At 32.6% G+C, this 24,016-nt stretch overlaps 1 protein-coding gene across 2 annotated transcripts in view; it reads right to left on the bottom strand.

The window, feature by feature from the left end:
- Positions 1 to 24,016, bottom strand: part of LOC115888633 (frizzled-4-like) — a 205,562-nt gene that overhangs the window by 103,962 nt on the left and 77,584 nt on the right. The window contains exon 4 of one of the 2 annotated variants that reach the window (XM_030908404.1): positions 9,553 to 9,719. The exons of the other annotated variant lie outside the window; for it this stretch is intronic. Coding sequence (XP_030764264.1) covers positions 9,553 to 9,719 — 167 coding nt within the window. The remainder of the gene's footprint in view (positions 1 to 9,552; positions 9,720 to 24,016) is intronic. 2 annotated transcript variants of the gene reach the window in all.

Here is a 24,016-nt window from a genome sequence, read left to right on the forward strand (position 1 = left end):
ATAAAAGATATTTATATGTCAAAACAACGTTTGCCGGGTTAGGTAGTTATATTATGGTATTTTAAGAATGGATATTTCATATGAAATTCACAAGGAGCACAATATACCTACTATTAGGTTTTCTTTAAAGGCTTTTGGAAATTTCGGACAAGTAAACTCCGGACGTCGCAAAAAAGAAACTATAAATTTATTTATGAATTTTTATAGGACGCAAATAATAGCCCCGGAATCAACAAAATATACACACCAAAAAAACATTCACTTTCCAGGAGTGCACCAAAGGCGAAAAATTTAAGCGCCAAAGTATAGAAATGGGTACTTTCGAACATGCGTCGGTTAAGTAGCGCTGTAGCATCGCAGAGACTAAAATATTCAACAAAGTAACTGAGAAATTAATTATATTTTTTAAGTCAAATTGTTTTTGTAGTCAGGTTTCCAGGACGTTTTTCCAAATCCGGGCCGGGCCGCCCCGGACACTTCTAGTAACTATACACGTTTAAAAGACTACTTTCGTGTGAAAATATATTTCTTGCATTTTTAGTAGAGTAGTAGAGTTAGTATGTTAACTAGGAAACAGGTTTATTAATACCACACGAAGATAAATAAGAAGTAAAATCAACAAATTAACCACTTTTTATTTAGTCGTATAATGTATGTTATAAATTACATTTTTTTTGTAAATTAATTATTAATATGTATGAAATCAAGATCGTTAATATACAGCAAAAGTATCAGTAAAATATTAAATTTATTACCCATCGGTGTGAAAACAAAATATGCAAAATCAATATGTATTTAGCATATTTAAATCATAAAACTTATTTAATGAGATACTCCCATGTATCGTTAGATCGTTAGTAAATAGCATAATGTGCATATCTGAAAATTCCAGAAAAAGATTCAATTATACAAGAATTAATTATAATTAATTATATAATTTAAGACTACCAGACTCCTTTTCAAACCCAACTTATGATGTGAGATGGGACAGATGACAGTTTTTGTCAATAACGAGTAATAAGTTTTGACTTTTAGATATATAGAGTCCCCAGCTCCGGAAAGCTTGTTAAAACTTATTTCTTGCAAAAGCAAAAGGAGATGTCAGAAAACTTATGGGTGCTGAAAGGCTGGGTTGAAGTGCTCCGTAATAAGCACGAATTGTAGTGGTACCTGTGATAACTCGCCAGCTCTATCACAAGATAGCTAGAGGAGGAAGAAACGGAGACTGTTTTAGAACAAAAGTTTGATGAAATCGAGCATGAAGAAGAGAATGCGATGTAACTGATAATCCCACTGAGAATGATGAGGAAGAAACTACGGGAGGAAGAAACTTCGATTTCTGACGATTCGATGGGTACTAAAGGAAATGAACTCGAGACACCTGGTCCATCACGAATAGCAAAGCAAAGTAGAATACGCTAAATTTACGAAGTGAGATACATCACTATTTTTTTAACTTTTCCAACTAAACGAAGAGCACCTGTTTTACGTAAAAAAGTTCTAGCATTTTATATCATTTATTGAAATTACTATATCTATAAGGATAAAAGAAGTACCACCAGTAGTACTCTCTACCCTAATGGAACGAAGAACCTTTCAGGGCTGTGTGTAAGAGTACCAAATTTCAAGAACAACGGTTTACTAATGTTCTTAAAAATAAACAAAATATATTATTTTTATTTAACCTTTCGAGGGCTGTAACTAGGGTTTACAACAGGGAAATCCCGGTACCGAAAGTCCCGGGGATTGCCGGTTCTTTTGAGATATCAAAGAACCTGGACTCGGAATTATTAATTCGCGGTTCTTTCTGTACTTTCGGGAATTGGTAATAATAATTAAAAACATATTTTTTGTTGCGTGCGAAAGACTTTTGATACTTTCTAGCGGTCGAAATCAAACTCTTCCAAATAAGTATTGATGCTATCTCTTACTGTTCTTACTTCTGAAGTTATTTTGAAGTTTCTATTATGTTTATTAGCAATTATTGAAGTTTAAATATGTTATTTTATTATTTAGTATAATGTTGCTGAATGTATTAGTTACTATATATTTTTTGTGTTATGATTTTATAGGCATTTGCATCTTTAAATGAAAAGGTAAGTTTTTGTTTAATTTAGTTAAGTTGGTTTCGAGGTTGGTTGATGATGTTTAATGTAATTTTTAAGTTACCTATATGTTTTCTTTTTTTTTTCGGTTGTGTTCATTATTTGTGTTCATGTTTACTTTCCCGCGACTTAATAATTTGATATTATTTTCATATGAAACTCAATTTTTTATCGGTTTTACTTTTGAGAGATACCATCCCTTACTTGACGAACTCCACAGTCGTTGAACGAAAATATTGTAGTACGGTTCTGGAAACTCTAATTAGTGCTATCAATTAGGTTCAGATCTTTTTGGCCATCCATGTTACGTGAGAAAGTCCTTTGATACTTTCTAGCAGTCGAAATAAAACTCTTCTAAATAAGCAATGATGCTATTTCTTATTGTTCTTACTTCTTTTCTCTTTTGAAGTTCCTATAATATTTGTTATGTTAAGTTTTAATAGATATTTGCATTTTTAATTCAATATTTTAGGGCTTTTGTCTCAAATTCAGTTAAGTTGGTTTATGTTGTTTGGTGTGAAATTTAAGTTAGCTATACTTTTTTATTTACTTGTGTTCATATTAATTTTTTCATGATTGATTACTTCTTAATAATTTGATATTAATTTCATTAAAAATCTCAATTGTTTAGCCATTTTACTTTGAAAATCCATCCCTTGCTTTATGATTGATGAACTGCACCATCATTGAATGAAAATTAGTCACTACCAAAAGCGAAAAAACCGGGAAATCCCGGTTCCGCAAACCCTAGCTGTAACTTGTTCGGGAAGCATTTTAGGGCATATGTTCATAGGAACTTTTTGTTTTATTTTTATTTGTAGAATCACCCGCATACACTATTTTTTGACACCCTATATAAAACTTTAAAATACATCAAAATTTTATGATGCCCGTTTTTCGTGCCGGTGAGTGTATAAACCTCGGGGTTCAATAAAATCATATCGCGAATATATACAGGGTTGTTCACCACATACGACACGGAATATTGTAGCTAAACGATTAGATTTTTACAAATTGTAAGTTTTGGGTTCGTTGAAGGACTATTAGAGCTACAATTTAAAAATATTTTTACAAGATACAGAGTGTCCCAAATAAGTAAAAAATATTATAGTTGTATTTTTTTAAACGGAACACCTTGTATATTATTCTATTTTTAGATTCTACGGTTGAAATAAAGGTAAATTTGATCAGGTTTATCACACTTAAACCTTACCGTTTTTGAAATATTTTCAATTTTATGAAATTGCAGTAAAAAAATTAAGGCTTTATTTCTCCAAGGGTATCAAAGTTTTTAATACTAAATATTTACTGAAGATTATTTATTGATCAGATATTGTGTTGCAATAATAAAAATTTTACTACCTTATAGAGAGTGTCCAAAAATTTATATTAAATAATAACTAGTTTTAAACGGCAATAACTTGTTTAATTTAAATGGAACACCCTATATATTTTACGTGAATCAGATGCACAATGTAGTTGTCTATCAAATTGTATTGTTCCATTTTTTACCCATCTCTTCAAGTTTTCATAGAAAATGCATTTTCTTATAATTTAGGCCTCATTTATCACTATACCCATGGAATATTGACATTTTAGCTTATTTTTAACGATGTGACAAATTTTCAAAGGGTACAGATACTAATATTGTCGATATAGTTCGCTTAGTTAATTAAAAAATAAAAATAAAACTGTTTAAATATTTTTTGTTAAAGAGGACCAATTAATATGATCCCAGTATTCAAACTAGATTAAATTGACTGTTTACGTTAAAGTAATAACTGTTCCAAATACTAAAAAACTGAATTTTATGTGTGTATTAGACAGTGTGGTAAAAAGTAACACCTTATAAATTTTATTTCATTTATTGACGAATGCTTATTTATAAAAACAGAGACATTCATTTTCATAACTTATTATTATATTGATTTCTGAGCCAAATCCACATTTATTTAGAATAATTCATTAATTAAAACAATTTACAAGCATGTAATTAACTAACTTTTGGTGTTTTTTTGTAGGAAATAATGGTGGTATATTTAATTGATATACTACTCTTTTACAAAGATTTAAATAGTTTTTTTGTATGCCAATGGGCTTGCAATATTTACCACCTGTACATTTTGTACATATTATGGTGCTATAAAAAAATCTGAAATGTCAATATGCCATGGGTATAGTGTGATAAATGAGGTCCAAATTATAAGAAAATGCATTTTCTACGAAAACTTCAAGAGATGGGTGAAAAATGGTATAATACAATTTCATAAACAATTACATTGTACATCTGATTCACGTAAAATATATAGGGTGTTCCATTTAAATTAAACAAGTTATTGCCGTTTAAAGCTAGTAATTATTTAATATAAATTTTTGAACACTCTGTATAAGGTAGTAAAATTTTTATTATTGCAACACAATATCTGATCAATAAATAATCTTCAGTAAATATTTAGTATTAAAAACTTTGATACCCTGGGAGAAATAAAGCCTTAAAATTTTTACTACAATTTCATAAAATTGAAAATATTTCAAAAACGGTAAGGTTTAGGTGTGATAAACCTTAATCAAATTTACCTTTATTTCAATCGTAGAATCCAAAAATAGAATAATATACAGGGTATTCCATTTGAAAAAATACAACTATAATATTTTTTACTTATTTGGGACACTCTGTATCTTGTAAAAATATTTTTAAATTGTAGTTCTAATAGATCTTCAACGAACCCAAAACTTACAATTTGTAAAAATCTAATCAATCTAATCGTTTAGCTACAATACTCCGTGTCGTATGTGGTGAACAACCCTGTATATTATGAATCAGTCTGATATTCTCTAAAAATACATTTTACGGTTATTATACTACCAGTTTCTGCCGATGCTCGGTTAACAAACACGAAATCGTGTACGTATCTTATATTTTCCGTTTTTAATTAAAGATTTCGTAGGGGAACGGGTACCATCCCGGCCCGCGGCGGTGTAAAACGACTAATTTAAATCGGACGTCTGGGTTCGCGAAACGCGTATAAAATCGGTTTTACGAGCCCCGGCTCGGATTTAAATTGGCGCGGGCCATGTTGTCGGGCTCGAGATGTCGTTAACGACTTGCAGTCCTCGTCGCTTTTACTGGCATATGGCCGCGTGTGGAAGTACCTTTAATTATTTCAATTTAAGAATTTATGTTATGGCAATTATTTTTGATGACAATTTGGTAAAAGGATTATTTGGGGAACAAACTCACTAACTGCATTTCCATTTCTCCAACTCCCAGTGGATGACATACCAAGAATGTACAACTTTGAGAAACACCTCACTGCAGTATTGAGTAATAAAATGGATTGGAAAGAAGAAACGTTTGCTCAGCATGTAAAAGACCATACCATAACTTAGTATACTGATGCTTCCAAAACCAAAGCAGGGACAGGAGTATTTGAGCCGAAAACTATATACTCCGAATCAAGGGGCACCTACCCCAGCATCCTTCAGGCAGATATTTACGCTATGGAAAGATACGATTTATCTTAGATTGGAACTAGCCGTCTTATCCGATAGTCAAGCAGCACTAAACGCGATCAACTCAGTAACCATCAATTCGAAGTTGGTCAAATAATGCCTAGAGAAGCTCAACAAATTAGACAAAGAAAATAAAGTCCTACTCTGGGTGCCTGCTCACCAAGAGATAGAAGGCAATGAAAAAGCAAATGATCTAGCTAGAAAAGGAGCGAACACTCCACTAACTGGTCCAGAACCGTTTTCTTTTCCAAGCGGGAACCAACTGAAAGCGGAACTGAAGAATCTGGAAGACTCCATCCGTAACCTGGAATGGATGTCCTTCAACGGTCTAAGACATTCGAAAAAGTTCCTCAGAACTTACGACCTAGAAATATCAAAGATTTTCCTTGATTTAAGTAAAATCAATCTTCTGATCGTCACGGGATTTCTAACAGGACACTGTCTCCTCAACGAACACCTCAGTAGGCTGAAGCTGAGAAACAACGGCGAATGCAGATTCTGTGAGGAAATGGGGAAACACCAGAACACCTTATCAATGAGTGCGCCGAGACGACGACCGTTCGTGCCATGAGCTTTGGTACGGCTGATGTCGAGGATGGAGAGCTGCCTCTGTGGAGTCGTCTCAGATACTGGCTTTTGTTAAAGCCCTGAGACTGTATGATGAGTTATAACTCGTTATAACTCAAGACAGTGGAACACACAATAGATCTCTAAGGTCGCGGTGATTAACTCCCCTCTTAAACATTCTACATTCTACTAAATTCATGGCATTGCAAACTACATACACAGAGTTACAATATTATATCAGAAACGACGTTCTAAATTCATTTTATCCCATTCGAATTAAATGGCGAAAATCCATGTGTGTTCATTGGCGGTAGACAAACAGAAGTACGACCTTTTGTGCTGTGGACATATTGCTGTTTGTTTGTCATTGTCAAATGAAGAGTGTTTTTTTGTACTACAACCTCTCTATTTCTGAATAATACCGCATAAAATGATGAATGGAACAACGACTGGTGACCATGTAGTTGGGGATACGGATCTTGGTAGCAGAAAAATACAGAGAAATTTCACGTCTGAAGAACACTCAACCGTTTCTTTCAATTTTTTTCAGATATCATCAACTTATCTTAGATAGGAACTATCGGAAACAAGAAATAGCCATCTTATCCGATAGTCAACCAACATTAAAAGCGACCAGCTCATTAACAATCAATTCGAAGTTGGTCAAAGAATGCTTAACAAATTAGGCAAAGATAATAAAGTCCGCCTATTCTGGGTGCCAGCCCAATAGAAGGTAATGAAAACGCAAAAGATCTAGCTAGAAAACTGGACCAGAACCGTTCTGCTTCCCAAATAGAAACCAATTTAAAGGGGAACTCAAGAACCTGGAAGAGTCCATCCGTAACCTGGAATGGGAATCGTTCAACAAATCCTATGAGAGCTTTTTGGGTAAATGTGTTACATCATTGTATTTGGGAGGTTATAGCTACAAATATAAATATCTCGGATTAAAAATAACTAATGATGGAAAACTCGACGAGGGTATAAAAGATCGAATAATGCAAGGCAGAAGGGCAATATCTATGTTGAATGGTGTACTGTGGGTTCAAGTAATCTCTAAAGCTAATAAGAAGAACATATATAATACGGTAGTGAAAAGCATAATAACTTACGGAAGCGAAGTATGGTAGTTGAAAAGCAGAACAGAGAATTGCTATTAGCGACCGAAATAGATTACTGGAGGAGATCTGCTGGAAAATCGAAAAGAGAACAAATAACCAACAATAGAGTAAGGGAGATTATGGGAGCAGAACACACAATTGTGGACGACATAAGAACAAAACAACTCATATGGTTTGGTCATATGCAACGAATGCCGGATCACAGAATACCAAAACAAATTTTACTGTGGACGCCTCGAGGCAGAAATAAAAGAGGAAGGCCGCGACGAAGCTGGAGGGAGGGTGTGGATAAAGAACTTGAAAATAGGGAAATACCTGATGATCTCTGGCTAAATAGACAAGAGTGGAGGTTAGGTGTCGGAAAACGTCGTAGAACGTTCTGAACCGACTTATATATATATAGCTAATAAAAATTTAGAAAAATAAATTGACGGCTGCTGGAAAACGGAACATCCAAGTTAAGATTGAACAGCACCATCTTTATATAGTGAAAAAAGTGACAATGATGATGTTGCATTTACATAAATATTTTAAAATACCTCTTCAAATTAAATCGGGAAAAAGATGTGCCGAGAAAAGTTGTGTCAGTGGTGTTAAATCTTAACTTAAAAAACAACTATTTTGATTCAAAGAATTTCTTCTAGTGGTAAAAAACCCAGAATACTTTTCAAGAAATGAACCTGCCACAAAGCTACAGACATTATTTTAAATATCTCGAAAGTATTCGCAATTTCTTAATTATCAACACGTCGTTTTACAGGACATAAAATTGCGAAGCTTTTTTTGACTGAATTTCGAACATCCTGTATAAGTAACATCGAATTTAAAATAAAGTTCGACTTGCTGATCTTTCATGAGAATATTTCTCTGAACTAAAATTAATCATTGATTTTAAACAATATAATTAAATGTTTTAGTTTTTATGGCGCTTATGATGTATTAAGAGGCTATCTCCACCACCTTACTGTGTGCTAAATACACTCTTTCATATAGAAGGCTTTTACAGAATTTTGTGACAAAACTCACACATAGTGATGATAAAATGCAAGACAAAGACCAAGACTCCCTTGGCCTTGGTCTTGCAGGGTTTAGGCTTGGTCTAGATTTTTAGTAAAGGCACTTTTTACATGAAACACTTTATATAAATAGTATTTCTAGTAATTTTATGCAAATTAAACTTAAAAGAATTAGAATTATTAGAATATTTTTAACTGACGACAATTTTTATTTTTCAATATATTATATTGAATCAGCATTTCTTTTTTTAAAACTTTATGCAATTGTCGAGCAAATTGGGGACATCAATTGGATAGTAGCAAAATCGAGATTAACAAATTATTTTTGGAGTTTTAATAAACAAAAACATCCAATATATACATCCGATATAATTTTGTTGTTAATCCATTTTGGTTCAAATAAAAAATTCAAATTTAAATTCAATGTGTTGTCGCCCTCTTAAACATTTCCTTTTTGTTTTAAAACGCTTTCTCTGCAATCTACTTAATAACAAGAAAATAAAACGTATGTGCATCAAACGTTATCGCACAAAAATCCAGTAAAAGCTTTCTTAGCAGAAATCTCACAATAACAGTGAAATATCTCTTACTCTCGAATAACGTAATCAGTTACTTTGTTAAATGCATTATGTAGTGTACTGTTATAGTTGGCTTATTAATGTTAATCATTAAAATACTGCAATTATCTAAATGATAGCGATATTGTTTTATTTAATTAATTATGGATATATTTAATTTTAGTTAGGTCGAATCTATACCGTATATCAATGATCGTTTACTCTTTACAATTAAGAGTCCATTTAACTAGTCCAAAAAATTAGCAAAATATACATAGATTGAAGTTTTGTGATTATAGTGATATATAATTTATATGGTTTTGTAACAAGGGCTAAGCCTTAGGCAGATTTCTCAAGTATAATAAGTACAGCGTAATAAACTCAAAATAAGCTTCAATAATATTAAATTGTAATTAATACTGTAATAATGCTATAATTTTAACTATAGTGATGCGTGAGACTCGTCACAAAAAGCAAGACCAAGACTAGCGTTTTATCTGCAAGACCAAGAATGCAAGACCTGGACGAGTCTCACGCATCACTACAGTTAATTATTCACTGTATCTGTATATATTTGATGTAATAAACTGAATTTCAGTAAAAAGAGAAATACGAGGTATTGTTTCTTAAGCGATGATAGATAGTATCAAATAGTTATAACAATAATAAATACCTGTTAATTCGTCTGATCCAACATCTCTGGTCACCAGAGCCGCAACAGTTTGAATGGCAGGACAGCCCCAAGCGCACACGTGAAGAGCTGAAGATAGCCCATGTAGTTTTTCTTGAGACCATGAAAAGCCAGCTCTGGCCAGCCACCAAACGCAGAGACACACCCACCTGAAACAAAATAAAAATCAATTAATTTTCTCAGCACTTTTAAGCATTTTTTTATAATAACTGAATAACTTATTATATTGCCGACATTAGTTCTTTCATGGCTGACTTATCATTTTTTGTTAGACACACTAAACGCAAAGTTGGTAGACTATTGGCTGAGGACGTGGTTAGAAATCCGCCTAAATAAATTCTGGTCTTCTTCTTTTATCTAGAGATTACATTCTCTAGTTGTATTATCTTCAAAAAATCTAAAAACTTGGAGACTGAACCTTGTGTATCGCTCTTTGCCAATTGCTTCATCGCCTGATTGACCATCTTTTGATTGACTTTGTTATGCCAATCCCATCAACTTAAAAGACTTATTCAGATTGCAATGCCCAATTGGTAAACCCACTACTATTTTCACAGTATTCCTGTCTTTGCTCATCAGGTCCACCATTCTAGATTTTGTTGGCCACATCTCATGTGAATATCTGCTGTTATTTTTTCTTACAAATGTCACGGAACATCTATCTCATCACGAAAATCGTTTTGTTTAATAAAAACATATATTTCCAGATATAAAATAATAGCAAATAACACTGATTCCCGTACAGAAACCTTTATTATACAGGGTGTCCCAGAAATAAGTGCAAATATTTTAAGGGGTGGTAGATCTCGATAAAAGAAACATATTTTCTCTTTAACGTTTTTCAAATAAGTCCAAAATAAGGGAGTTATTTTATTTTGAAAATTTCCAAAAAAATATTTATTGCTAAAATTTTGAGAACCACTGGATCTTTTCTGGATTTTCTCTCTTGTAAATTTAATCTAATACCTATGTTGCCATATTATCAAGAAATTATGTTTTTTAACTAAAAGCTAAAAAAAATTCCAAAAAATTTTTCAAAAAATTTCGAATTTTCAAAAATTTTTTTTCGCGAAAAAAACCTCATAGGCGTGTTTCTGGGGTTGAACTATACTGCCAGTTAAAATATTTGCACTTATTTCTGGGATACCCTGTATAGTATGTCCCCCGATTGTCTTTACAAGAGGAAAAACTTTTTTATTATTGACATTTTGAGAAAAATGCATTCTTCATAAAAAATTTGCTTGTTCAAAAATGGTAATGCTGTTTATAATTTTCCAAATTTCCATTAAGAAAATTTCCAAATTAAGAAAAACATGAAAATATGGCTGATATTTTTCTAGCTTCTAAAAATCAAAACGCGTTTCTATGGTAATATAACTCGTCGTGAGAAGACAGTAGTCAGTTAGCCAGGGAAGATGTAAGTACCTTAATAAACAAATCATCTCAGCATACTCTGTACTCTGTCTAGTCTTGGCATTTTCAAAAGCTGTTATTGAATTTCTAAAACTACTGTATATTTTATAATAAATAAATATATTTTTTATAATGGTTGTTTTGATCAAAAGAGAGAACCTGGTATAAGAGATCCCCACAACCAACCCCCCACTGCTGACAGCAGTTAGTCGTCAGTATAGTAGTATGAACTTTGGAAAAGTATAAACGGGATTAACCATTTTAGAACAAGGAACATTTTTTATGAAGAATCGATTTTTCTCCAAATGTCAATAATAAAAAAGTTTTTCCTCTTATTGTAAAGACAATCCGTGGAAATACTCTAGAAATATATTCACCTGCATGCTGTATACTATAGTTTCTCCAAAAATTGTATAATAAACTTTTATATTTTTCTTATAAAAAACTACAGAATAAATTTAATATTAACCAAACATGACTATATTATAATTATTTAATACACACTAAATTCTAAAATATAAAATAAATAATATCTCTGATTCAGCTTAAGAAACCTTTTTTATAAATATGGACACCTGCTGTTCGTGATTAAAGGACCAGTTACCCTCGGACCCTAACCATATTTTACTGTTTTATTGGCTATAATAAATTCAACTGTTATTGACAATCCCCACAAAATGCATGGTAATCTCTTCTAAATACAATAAATTACATCTAAAAACTGATATATAGGGTGTCCCAAATTCGAGGGTGACCAATAAAATCTTAAAAATCTAAGATATATCAAGAAGGTTGTGATTCTTGTGAAATTTTATGTTGAATAAAATGAATGTTTCAAAATTAAATAAGACCGAATAGTTTTCGAAAAAAGCAAAATCTATACTAATATAAAATCCTTGTGACTCAATGATTAATCACGATCCTGCTCAAACCACTCAAAGTAAGAAGCTCAATTTTGGCATACAGGTTGATTCTAGGGTGTAAAGATTCGATAAGAAGGGATTTTTCGAACTTCCAGTTCCAAGGGAGTGAAACCACCCCTCAAATATTACAATATTTTTTTATTTAAAATACGGCCAAGTTTCCGAAAAAACGCTTAAACACGTATATTTTAATTTGTTTTTTACATATTTCAAGATTTTTAAAAATATATACAGGGTGTTTCGAAAATTTGGTTACTGATTAATCATGATCCTGCTTAAAGCGCTTGACGTAAAAAACCGATTTTTGGAAAACGGATTGACTTTAGGGTGTAGAGGTTCGATAAGAAGGGATTTTTCGATACTCGAATTCTAAGGGGGTGAAATCACCCCTCAAATATTAGAATATTTTTTATTTAAAAACCACTGAGTTTTTCGGAAAAAACTCTTAAACACGTATATTTTATTTTGTTGTTTTACATATTTTAAGATTTTTTCAAAATTTATACAGGGTGTTTCATAAAATATGACCATTGAGTAATCACCTAAATCTATAAGTAATCACGATTCTGCTTAAACTGCTTGACGTTTAAAGCTGATTTTTGGCAAACAGATTGACTGTGGGGTGCAGAGGTTCGATAAGGAGGGGTTTCTCGAATCTCAAATTCCAAGAGGGTGAAAACGCCCCTCAAATATTACAATATTTGTTATAAAAAAAACTGTTAGTCTTTCGGGAAAACGCTTGGACACGCATAATTTATTTTGTTTTTTACATATTTTGAAATTTTTTAAAAAATCGTACAGGGTGTTCCAGTTTGTATGTTAATGGAAATTCTTGCTTTGCTTTATCATCATCATTACAAATGATTAATTCGACGCGAACGAAGTCGCGGGTACACGCTAGTATTCTATAATTTCGTTTTTATTTTTTCCTTGTTTATGTGAAGAGATATTTTAAAATAATTTGATTTCGATTGGTTTTGTTTCGCGATGCTGAGTTTGTCATATCTGGTCAATACCAACTGAGTGCCTTTAAAATTAGTTTAGTTTAAATCATTTGCTGATGATGCTAACATGATTTAATTTTTTCTGTATACAGCATTCAAATTCAAAATTCAGAATGAGGAAAATTTGAAATTAGGGGTCGCTTCTAAGTACTCACTTTCGTCACTTAAGGAACCTCTGTAAAAAATTTCAAACTCCCAGGACTAATTTTAACCTCAGAATTTCCGAAAATAGCTTCATTACGGCACATAAGGGATCTCTGTGGAAAATTTGATACTGCTAGGACATATTTTATTTATTTTTTTACCACCATCTACCCCTCATTGCACCCCCTTAGAGTAGTAGTAATACGAATAGTTACTTTTTCAACACTTCTACCCTGGACCCTTCAATTGGAAGAATAAAATAATAAATATTCCTGACTGCTACTTTTTAAAATGCCACCCTGTATAATTAAGTGCTCCTTAACAATATGCCAGTATTCAATCTCTAAAAATGTATACAATTTAAGTAAATATTTTCACTCCATTACTTTCTCCGAGTAAATATTTTACTCTGTTGCAAAAATTAGCGAAAAGCTAATACGCCCGACGTGTATTTTCAGCAAAACCGCTAGCGCCAACGCGTTTATTGACATTGGGAATAAATACGACTTTTTACGATGCGATAAATAGCGCAATATAACAGTTGTTAAGTAATAAAACAACATATATCTTTTAACTTTTGGGCGCTTACGCTTAATTCCTTTATTGCCGCGGAATATTATCATTTAATAACTTTTCGACTAATTTCATATATAACAACGCGTTCCCAGTAATACTAACATGTTTTTATTTAGTAATGTTTCGTTAAACAGAGTCGTTTATGTGAAATAATGCTTAAGACGTTTAATATGGTGTGACACAAGAATGAGCTATAAATATTGTAGTGCCATGGAATTTATTTATTTGCGTATTGAAATAATATTTTGGTTGTATAGGCTTAGTGCATTCTCCGCCGGTGCTGCCATCATCGGAGAATATCCTAAACACTCGATATATACACAGGTTTAAATTGCGAGTATACGAAAAATTTTTATTATTTAATTATTCTAAAAGTGTTAAGCCCCATACTCCCATTTCGCTACTTCACTTCGTTCCTTCCTCGTGTCCCTTCGTCCAAAAATCATATATTTACTATGGGAAAATGTCGATTTTATGCGACTGTGTGTTCCTTCCTCCTTCGTCAAAACGCTACTTCGTCCGTTTACTTCCTCGAAACGCTCCCTCCACGTACTGTCGGTTTTTGGAGGAAGAAGCAAAGGAATTATCACGAACACAAAAAAATATTAAAATATATAAAATATATAAATCGATCTTGGATTTCATTCGTAGTTGATTTCTTGATTTGGCAGTACGTCTGTACAGGGTGTCCCATTTTCGTGTGTTTTACAGGGTTTCTCGTTTATGAGTCGAGATACAAAGATGCGGTTTTCACATTACGCTGTTACTTTTTTATGAAACTAAAGATGCTACATACAGATATGTCCTAGCTCTCTTACTTCCTAAAATACAGGGCGAATCTGAAATTATTGCATTTTTCGATCCTTTTTGTATCATAACTTATCGAAAAGGTGAAAACGGTCTCTCGTACAGTTTTTCACGTAGAATGCAATGACGTAACTATTTCTTCGTTGGAATCTGTCTTTTTTTAAATTGACTAAAACTTATATGTTTTTTTAAATACGATATTTTGTACATTATTTTATTTTCCTTGTTACGAGCTTTCTAAAATACTTATTTTACAGATACACCAATAAAGTTACTATCAATAAAGTTCGTATACCATCTCGTCGTAGATAAGTGCATCTCGAATATGGTAGAAGGACCATACTAAACCCATACTAAAAACTGGAGTAGCTGTAAAATATCGACATCACACGATAGGTAAATAATGGATTTTAGTACTGCAGAAAAATAATGTCAAAAGGTACTGGTTTAATAAAATTAAGATTAAAGTTAATTAATCAACCTGTGAGGTATAAAATTTGGTAAGTGTTATTATTAATAAAATTGTTTGTTTTATTTATGTTGTTTTATTTATTCCTGCGGAATATTACAAATTTGTATTTGTACATAAGTTATATTGATAAATATAATCAGAAATGCGGGAAGTTTCATAAAGCTTGAAAGTAAGAAACAGTTCTTTTTTATATTTTTTGGTATGTGGTGTCTTGTTTTTGTTTGTTTTGTATTAACACATACCGTTTTTTATTAAATAAAATAACTCGATTACATTTTTTCAGTTTTATACAGTTTTTTCACAATATTTTGAAGTTACTTGTCAGTCAAATTTTAAATACATATATTAATTTCCTGCTATGAGTTCCAGTTGTACCAACTTATTTCTTTGTAAAATAAAATAAACTACTTTGAAATTAAAATGACAGACACATCTATCACTGTCAAGGATCTTCTCGTTGGACAGACTATAGTAACATAAACGCACCCTGATAATTTATTAATTCGCAACAATGAAAGTAGAACTGGTAGATACTTTTAAATCAATTATTCTTTAGAGATTGGACATGAACAGTTCTGCTGTTGGATAAAATTTTGTATGGCACGTGTTATTACATATAAGTTACTTGAGAAAATTAGCCCTTTTAAACTAACATTTCCCAGATAACACATTAGTACCATAAATAACTATTATTAAATTTATAATTGATACTGACTCCTAATTATGTTTACGCACCGAAGACTAATTAAATTATTTCAAATTAGAACTTTAAGACCTTATTTATGGTTTAACAAACGAGAGGAGAAAGGAACAATACTAATCTTTGTCTAGATCGAAATAAGTTTTATGATCCTTAAAGGCACGAACGGAGACGGACGGATACAGACGGCTATAAAAACGGTAATAAAGCCGAGATTTTGCACGTTATACGAGCATAAACATAAATTTCAATAAAATATCAATCATATATCTCGGCTTCTGACGGCGCTACTTTTTTGTTTAAGTTTAAGGATTAATAACTTGTTTTTAATAAAACCAGTGAAAATTTTTCATTGAAATTAAGGTCTATTTTTGACATTAGGAACACAGATAATAAGTACCTAGAATACTGACTGGGAACTATCCTATCTCATTAAATGCAAGATTGGTCTTCTTAAGGTCTCTATAAAGCGATGTTGGTCTTGGGACCAACATCGCTTTAGGCTTGGCCTTGCAGGGTCCGGTATTGGTCTTGGTATTGCTTCAAGGCTTTTGCAAAATTGATTCTTGGTTTTATATTTAGATGTAGTTTATTTAGTGTAATACTGCATTTCGATTTATTATTTATGTTGATTTTAGTTAACAATTGGTTAGAGGTTCACAAGTCGTTGCACTTAAGAGTCTGAAACTGCAGGATATCTCCTCCTTGTTGACGAAAACGTTTAACAAACAGTGAATAAACACTCCCGAAATTGAAAAGAAATTTACTATTGCATAATCCTACTGACTGCGCCAATGAAAAAACCGTATTACACAAATGTGTTTCTTCAAATATATATTTGGTCCCAAAACAGTGGATGGTTAATAAATCTTTGGAATGGTGGAAAACATCACCAGGATAGAGGCTAGATCAAACAGTTTCATAGTAGAACACTCGCTAAAATATAGAGCAGATCTGACAAGGCAATGATGGGACCTACAGACAAGTTCAGATATTGTTAATCAGAAAAAATAACTGTTGTACAATGCATATCACTAGAATAGCAATAATAGACAAATGTGCGGGTCTTTGCACTAGGTACTCTCCAAATTATTAGACTTCTTGAAAGGGAAACCAATGAAAAAGTTGTTGAACCAACCCACACAAAAAATAATTTGCTGCGTACGATTGTCTTCTCAATATTTCTTTATGGAGTGAAGTCCTGGACCATCAAAGCATCGGAAAGGCGCATAATAGACAGCTTTGAAATGTGGTGCTACAGACGTATGCTGAGAATATCTCCGACAGCTAGAAGAACTAATCTCTCGAGTACTTTGGACATATTACTCGAAGACCTGCCAACAACATGGAAAAATTATTATAACTGGTGATGTCCAAGGAAAAAGATGTAGAGGTTGGTCCCCAACAAGATGGATCGACCAAGTAAGACAAACAACGGATCTACCCCTACACTCAGCTATCCATCGAGCTGAAGACAGACTAGCCTGGAAAGATCTTATAAAACAAAAAGTATTGTCATAGAAGCCACGACCCTCAGCTATGAGGAACGATTGGAGAGAGATTATATTTGTTTTATTACCCTTGTATTGTACAGCTCGAAATTGATGTTTCTCATGTTTGCCATTCATTGCACTTCCCCCAGATCCAATCTGAACCTACGCCATTGGCGCTAACTACAGTAAAGGTCCGATTTATTGCCGCCTCGCTAGACCGAGATATATCGGCAGCTTGTAAACCACCTTTTATTAAGGCAGTAATTGCCGGCCAACAAACGCGAAGGGTTATTGACACATTCCTCAAACGAAATCCGCTCGGAGGTGTGCAGTAAATTACCGCCAATTAATCGCACAACTTTCAGGCCAGAGGTGGTGGCCGTACGTTTCTCATAATGAGATTGTCGGCGTTGTCGCTTTTAAAAGGGTTGTCTCGTTTTGGAAATAAACATTTGCCATTTTTCATATAGGTATATGGCGGTACGGAAATACATTATTTCGATGTTGCAATGTCATAATAAGTATGTCATTTTGAGATATTTTGCTGTGATACTGGCGCGGGCGTTGAGCGAGACCAAAATGAGACAAAACTAACGTTAGTTCCACGACTACCTAAATTATTCGATGCGGAATCAAAACTTCTAGAGGAAATGTTTCGAAATATTTTCTGCAACTTGTGTCCAAGATGTTCCCGTTTTCAGCAGCCACTGTTTCTAAATGTGAAGAAACAAAATACCAAACTAAAATAGTCTATGTCTGTATGCTCTTCTATATGTATATATAAATACGACTTACGCACCATTAAAACTTGGTGCGATTCTAATCTCCTATGCCTCAACCTATCAAAAACTAAAGTTTTGTAATATAAAAGTACTATACAACCTTTTGTACTTAATAACACCACTATTGACGTCGTGGACTCTGTGAAATTCTTAGGACTTGTTGTAGACAACTCCTTAAAATGGGACTTTCACATCGAAGCTCTATCAAAGGAACTAAGCGCTGCCTGTTTTGCGCCAAGATCATTTTCTAAGGAACTTAACTTATCAACCTCTAGCATAGCCTATTATGCCCTTTTTGAGTCACATCTTCGTTATGCCCTTCCATTCTGGGGTACTTGCTGCGCAAGAAAATTTGATCGCATTTTCAGACTTCAAAAGAGAGCAGTTCGATATTTATTGGGACTGAACAGTAGAACTCACTGCCAGAATTTCTTTAAAAATTTGAAAATACTGACTCTTCCTTCTTTATTCATTTTTGAATCTGTTTGCTTAATCCGCAAGCACATATTATTATCTGCTATTCCCACTTAGGAATGCGGAGCACGATCTCTTTCTGCCAACCCCGAGCTCAGAACTAGTTAAAGGTTCAATACTGTACAATGCCAAAAAAATGTACAATCATCTACCCTTGAATATCAAGTCGCTTTCATTCTTTCCTGCATTTCGCAAAGCTCTGGAATCATACTTACTGGAGAGAGCCCTATATGCGGTAAACGACTTTTTTGTTGATGTTTAATCATGAACAATTTGGAATTTTAAAATTTTGATCATCTCACACACTGGTCAAAGGTCAAGTATTTAATATTTTATAACTCTTAAAATTATATCTGTTTACAATCTTCCTATTGTAAAATTTTATGTATACGCCTTTTTTGTATTCTGTAATTGTCCACGCATGTATGTTCTACTTGTAATTTTAATGACTTAAATTTTTTTGAATTTTATGATTTGTATTGTGTATTATTTGTTGTTTGTGTTGGAGTTTGTATTATGTTTATCTGTCACGCCACTGAACACATTTAATAATTTATCTGAGTACACCACTGTATACATTTTTGACATAAGTCATTCTTGATAGGATTCTTTGTAGATGTAAAAAGCACACGGTGACGAATTACGTTATTTTTATAAAATCAGTGTAAATAGTGTTAGTTTGTAATACCCAAATAAATAATACAGTCCACTAAAAGAGAAGTTTAATTGGTACCATAACCAGCGCAAAAGATACAACAGTTTGTATATTTTTTTGTGCTTTTTTGTTTTAAGTGCTTTGTCGATGAAGCTGTTTTGGCTTTTTGCACAATAAAGCGTTGTTTGTTTGTTGTTTTGTATACATCATTATTTGTTGCTATAAAATATTTTTGTTTGAAATATAGATTTTTATTTTTATTTCTATATCATGGTTCTGAAAATAAAAATATATAAATCAATGTAAGTAGAACGCGTTCTTATGAGTTTAAAAGCTCTAATAAATAAAAACATTTTACAATTTTAATTCATTATTTTATAAAATTGACATAGAGTCGAATACAAATCATCTACATTATATCATATTTGTGTCTATAAAAAGAGAGAAACTCGTGTTTCGAAAATGAACCGACAATAGATAGAAACCTTGTTTCCAAAATGTTTCGATTTAGCACTATCTGTGTAGAAATTTCGAACTAGTCACCTGTCAACAACGCTAATAAAAACTTCTGGTCAAAATAATTAAAACATTTTTATTTACTTATTATAACACTATTAAAACATAAAAAAATAAAAACATGCATTCCATTGTGGAAAAAAGAGAAAAAAACGTTTACTGGTAACATTTTTCTTTGGTCTCATGTTGGGTACAGGTAGTGGCTGTTATTACATTTATTCCTAAAACAAATCATCTCTGTAATGCGTATAATAAATTACTGTAAAATCGCATAAGAAGAATATATGTATTTGTACTCACCATATGTCCTTCCTTCTGCTTTTTTAATTATAGTACTATAAGAACTTGAAGAATGCTTAAATGCAAAAACTGCAGAACAAAATCTAAACAATAAAGTAAGGTTATGTTCTCATATTTGACAGAATATCAAATAAATTATGGAAACTTTTCAGGCACAAAACGGGTACGAAATCTGTAAATGTGAGACACATCTGTTACTTAAAAATTTCGAAAAATTTGTGGCACTAACATCTTTATTGTTATAGCTTATATAGCGAAACCATATTTTGGTAAAATGTTTCTAAACAAAAAGCGATTTCTGTTACGAAACATACGTATCAAAAATGTGACGAAACTGTTTCGCAATGTTTCTCAGCAAAGATTTTGTTTCGATTTTGTGTCTAAAAATGCTATGAATAACCAAAAAAATTTTGTAAATTTAATTTGTTTATATGAAAAAGTAAGCTTCGTTTATGTATATGAATCATTTCAAAAATTTATTCTGACACTCCCTGTATAACCTCGTTTAAACACTGCATCGACGTGATATATAACTTCCATTACAGCCAATCAATTTAATAATCCTATATATGGAAACATGAGCGTCTTTAAGGCCTTTAATTAAATCTGTTTAATATTTCATAAAAAAATATGAGACGGAGTGGCCGAATGCATTATATGTGATTCACCGGAAACTCACTTCATCGTTGCAATGGCTAATTTAGAGTTAAAGCAAAATTAATGAGTGTTATTTAGGATTCGTGAAAGTGACTCTTGTTAATTTAGTTTAAATTAGTTGGATTTCGAGTTCTGATTTAACGAGTTCATTAATACCAATTTTAAAAAAATATATTTTAAGATTTAAGATTGGTAATAGCACTAAAGAAGTTGTTATACAGGGTGGTCCGAATTATATTCCGGAAACTTCGGCAGCATATTCTGCAGATAAAAATAAGTAAAAAAGTTCGTATAAATGTATGTCCTAAAATGCTTAGTTTCGGAGATACAAGATGTAGAAGTTTCTTTTTTATTTCGATTTTTTCCAAATAATTTCTGAAGTAACGTCAATATTTGGATGAAAATTGGTGTCTAGGAGTTGTTTGACATGATAAATTTGATTTTTATGTTAATAAGACTCCTACTTGAAGAGGGCGCCACCTACATATTTTTTATCTGGATTGAACTTTTCGTCCGTATCTGTATAAAACTACTGAGTAAAAAATATAAATTTACGACGTTTTTTACGTAAAAAAGGTTTCTTGGTAAAAGTCGCTACGAGTAAGGGTTCTCGAAATATTTGGAATCGAAATTATCAATACCCGTCATCATTGACATAAAATAAACATGTTGACTAAATAGTTATTTGACTGAAATCATAAATTTGAAATGTTTTTTTGTGCCAAGTTCAACAGAAACTGTTTTATCATCATTTTTTGGAAGAAAAATTTATGATTAATTTAAAAAAATAAATAGTTCCCAAATATATCATTCCAGTCAAATTAACTAGGTTTACTTGGCAGTAAATTAAATATTTATTCATGTTTATTTTTTGTCAATAATGACATTTATTGACTATTTCCATTCTAAATATCTTGAGAACAGTTGCTCGTAGCAATTTTTACCAAGAGACATTTTTTTACGTAAAAAATCACGGAAATGTACATTTTTTCACTCAGTAGTTTTATACAGATACGGATAAAAAGTTACTACTCTTCAAAAGAGTTAAAAGACATGTAGATGGCGCCCCCTACAAATAAGAGTCATATTGACATCAAACTCAAATTTTTCATGTCAAAAAACTCCTAGACACTAACTAATTTTCATCCAGATATTGACAAATATTACTTCAGAAATTATTTGGAAAAAATCTAAATAAAAATGAAACTTCTACACCCTGTATTTCCGAAACTAAGCATTTTAGGATATACATTTATACGAACTTTTTTTACTTATCTGCAGAATATGCTTCTGAGGTTTCCGGAATACTGTTCAGACCACCCTGTATGAATCATAAATTATTAAATAGAATATTTTCTTGAATTGGTGTTGTCTTTAGATTGAATGTGAAAAATTATTTAGAGCAAAATTTTCATGGAGGTTAATTCTAGACTAGTGTGGAACAACCCCACAGTATAGTCTAGTATTATTAATATTATTAATTCTCAATGCCGTGCTCTAAATACAGTGGGTAAATAATATAGTACCAAAGCACGAGGGTTACAAGAGCTATACACGAATAAATTTCATCACAGAACTTCAATACGGTGATGAATGCGCTCTAGTTGCAAAAAAAGTAAAGTACAGTACGTCTGTCCGTTCTGTAGCTACGGGGTATCCGTAAGAGGGGAAACGATATTCTCTCGATGTTTTTCGTAAAAAAAACAGACTACGCGTCCCATCAATAAAAATTCAACAAATTTGCCAGTAGCCAATAAAATGAGTGGGCGGAGCGATTTGCGGTGACGCACTCGTCAAATCGACATATAAAATATATTGCTGTTTATTTAAATGTTTTTTGTCCGCATTCCTTTCATAGACACAGATCCAGCAGATATACTGTAAAAGCTAATCTGGATGGGGCCAACTTTATTTACGCGGAATCCGAACCGCGGTCCTCGGCCATATCATGGTCAATGGCCTACCGACTTGGCAAGTGTCTAAATCGACTCTTACTCACGAGATATCCGATCTCATCCGGCCTGTCAATAGATTTTACACTTTTACCTTTTTTTGGAGTTTCCAACCGGTCACCCGTCCATCTACTAGTATCGCCTTACGTCGCTTAACTTCGGTGTTCTAATGGGAACCGGTGTTTCGACGTAGAGTTGCAAAAAACGTTACAGCAATTACAAGAAATGCTGAACATATATACCTGGGCATACGAGGTTTTGGGCCATAAGCTGAACATCATTGATAAAACTAAAATCATGTACACTCCCCCGGAAAGTCACAACAATGCCACGAAAATCGGAGAAGAACTATTGGAATATGTAGCGGAATTCAATTACCTCGGCAGTTTGATTTCGGAAAAAGCCGATATATTAACTCTGAAATTCAACATAGAATTAGCAGCGTCTCAAGAACATTCTGGAAATTAAAATACAGGGTTTTCTACCATCATGACTTGAGCACAAAAACGAAACTTCCAGTGTACCGAGCAATAATAATACAACAACAAACAACGCTTTATTGTACAAAAAACCAAAACAGCTTCATCGACAAAGCACTCACAAACAACAAAATCACAAAAAAATACAAACAACAAAAAATACACAATACAAATAATACAATTCCAAAAAATTTAAGTCTTTAAAATTACAAAAAGAATATACATGGACAATTTTAGAACAGTACGCAGTAAATAGATATAATTTCAGAGTTATAAAATATTAAATACTTGACCTTTGACCAGTGTCTGAGATGATCAAAATTTTAAAATTCAAAATTGTTCATAATTAAACATCAACAAAAAAGTCGTTTACCGCATATAGGGCTCTCTCCAGTAAGTATGATTTTAGAGCTTCGCGAAATGCGGGAAAGAATGAAAGCCACTTGATATTCAAAGGCAGATGATTGTATTTTTTTTTGGCATTGTACAGTATTGAACCGTTAACTAGTTCTGAGCTCGGGGTTGGCAGATAAAGATCGTGCTCTGTATTCCTAAGTGGATAGTTATGAGATGGCCTTTCGGGAATAGCAGATATGTGCTTGCGGATTAAGCAAACGGATTCAAAAATGAATAAAGAAGGAAGAGTCAGTATTTTTAAATTTTTAAAGAAATTCTGGCAGTGAGTTCTACTGTTCAGTCCCAATAAATATTGAACTGCTCTCTTTTGAAGTCTGAAAATACGATCAAATTTTGTTGCGCAGCAAGTACCCCAAAATGGAAGGGCATAACGAAGATGTGACTCAAAAAGTGCATAATAGGCTATTCTAGAGGTTGAGAAATTAAGTTCCTTAGAAACTGATCTTAGCGCAAAACAGGCAGCGCTTAGTTTCTTTGACAGAGCTTCAATGTGAAAGTCCCATTTTAACGAGTTGTCTACAACAAGTCCTAAGAATTTCACAGAGTCCACGACGTCAATAGTGGTGTTATTAAGTACAAAAGGTTGTAAGTAAGTACTTTTATATAACAAAACTTTAGTTTTTGATAGGTTGAGGCATAGGAGATTAGAATCGCACCAAGACTTAATGGTGCGTAAGTCACT

The sequence above is a fragment of the Sitophilus oryzae genome, unplaced genomic scaffold, assembly GCF_002938485.1.
Source record: "Sitophilus oryzae breed Bouriz unplaced genomic scaffold, Soryzae_2.0 scaffold_1167_pilon_pilon, whole genome shotgun sequence".
Lineage (NCBI taxonomy): Eukaryota > Metazoa > Arthropoda > Insecta > Coleoptera > Curculionidae > Sitophilus > Sitophilus oryzae.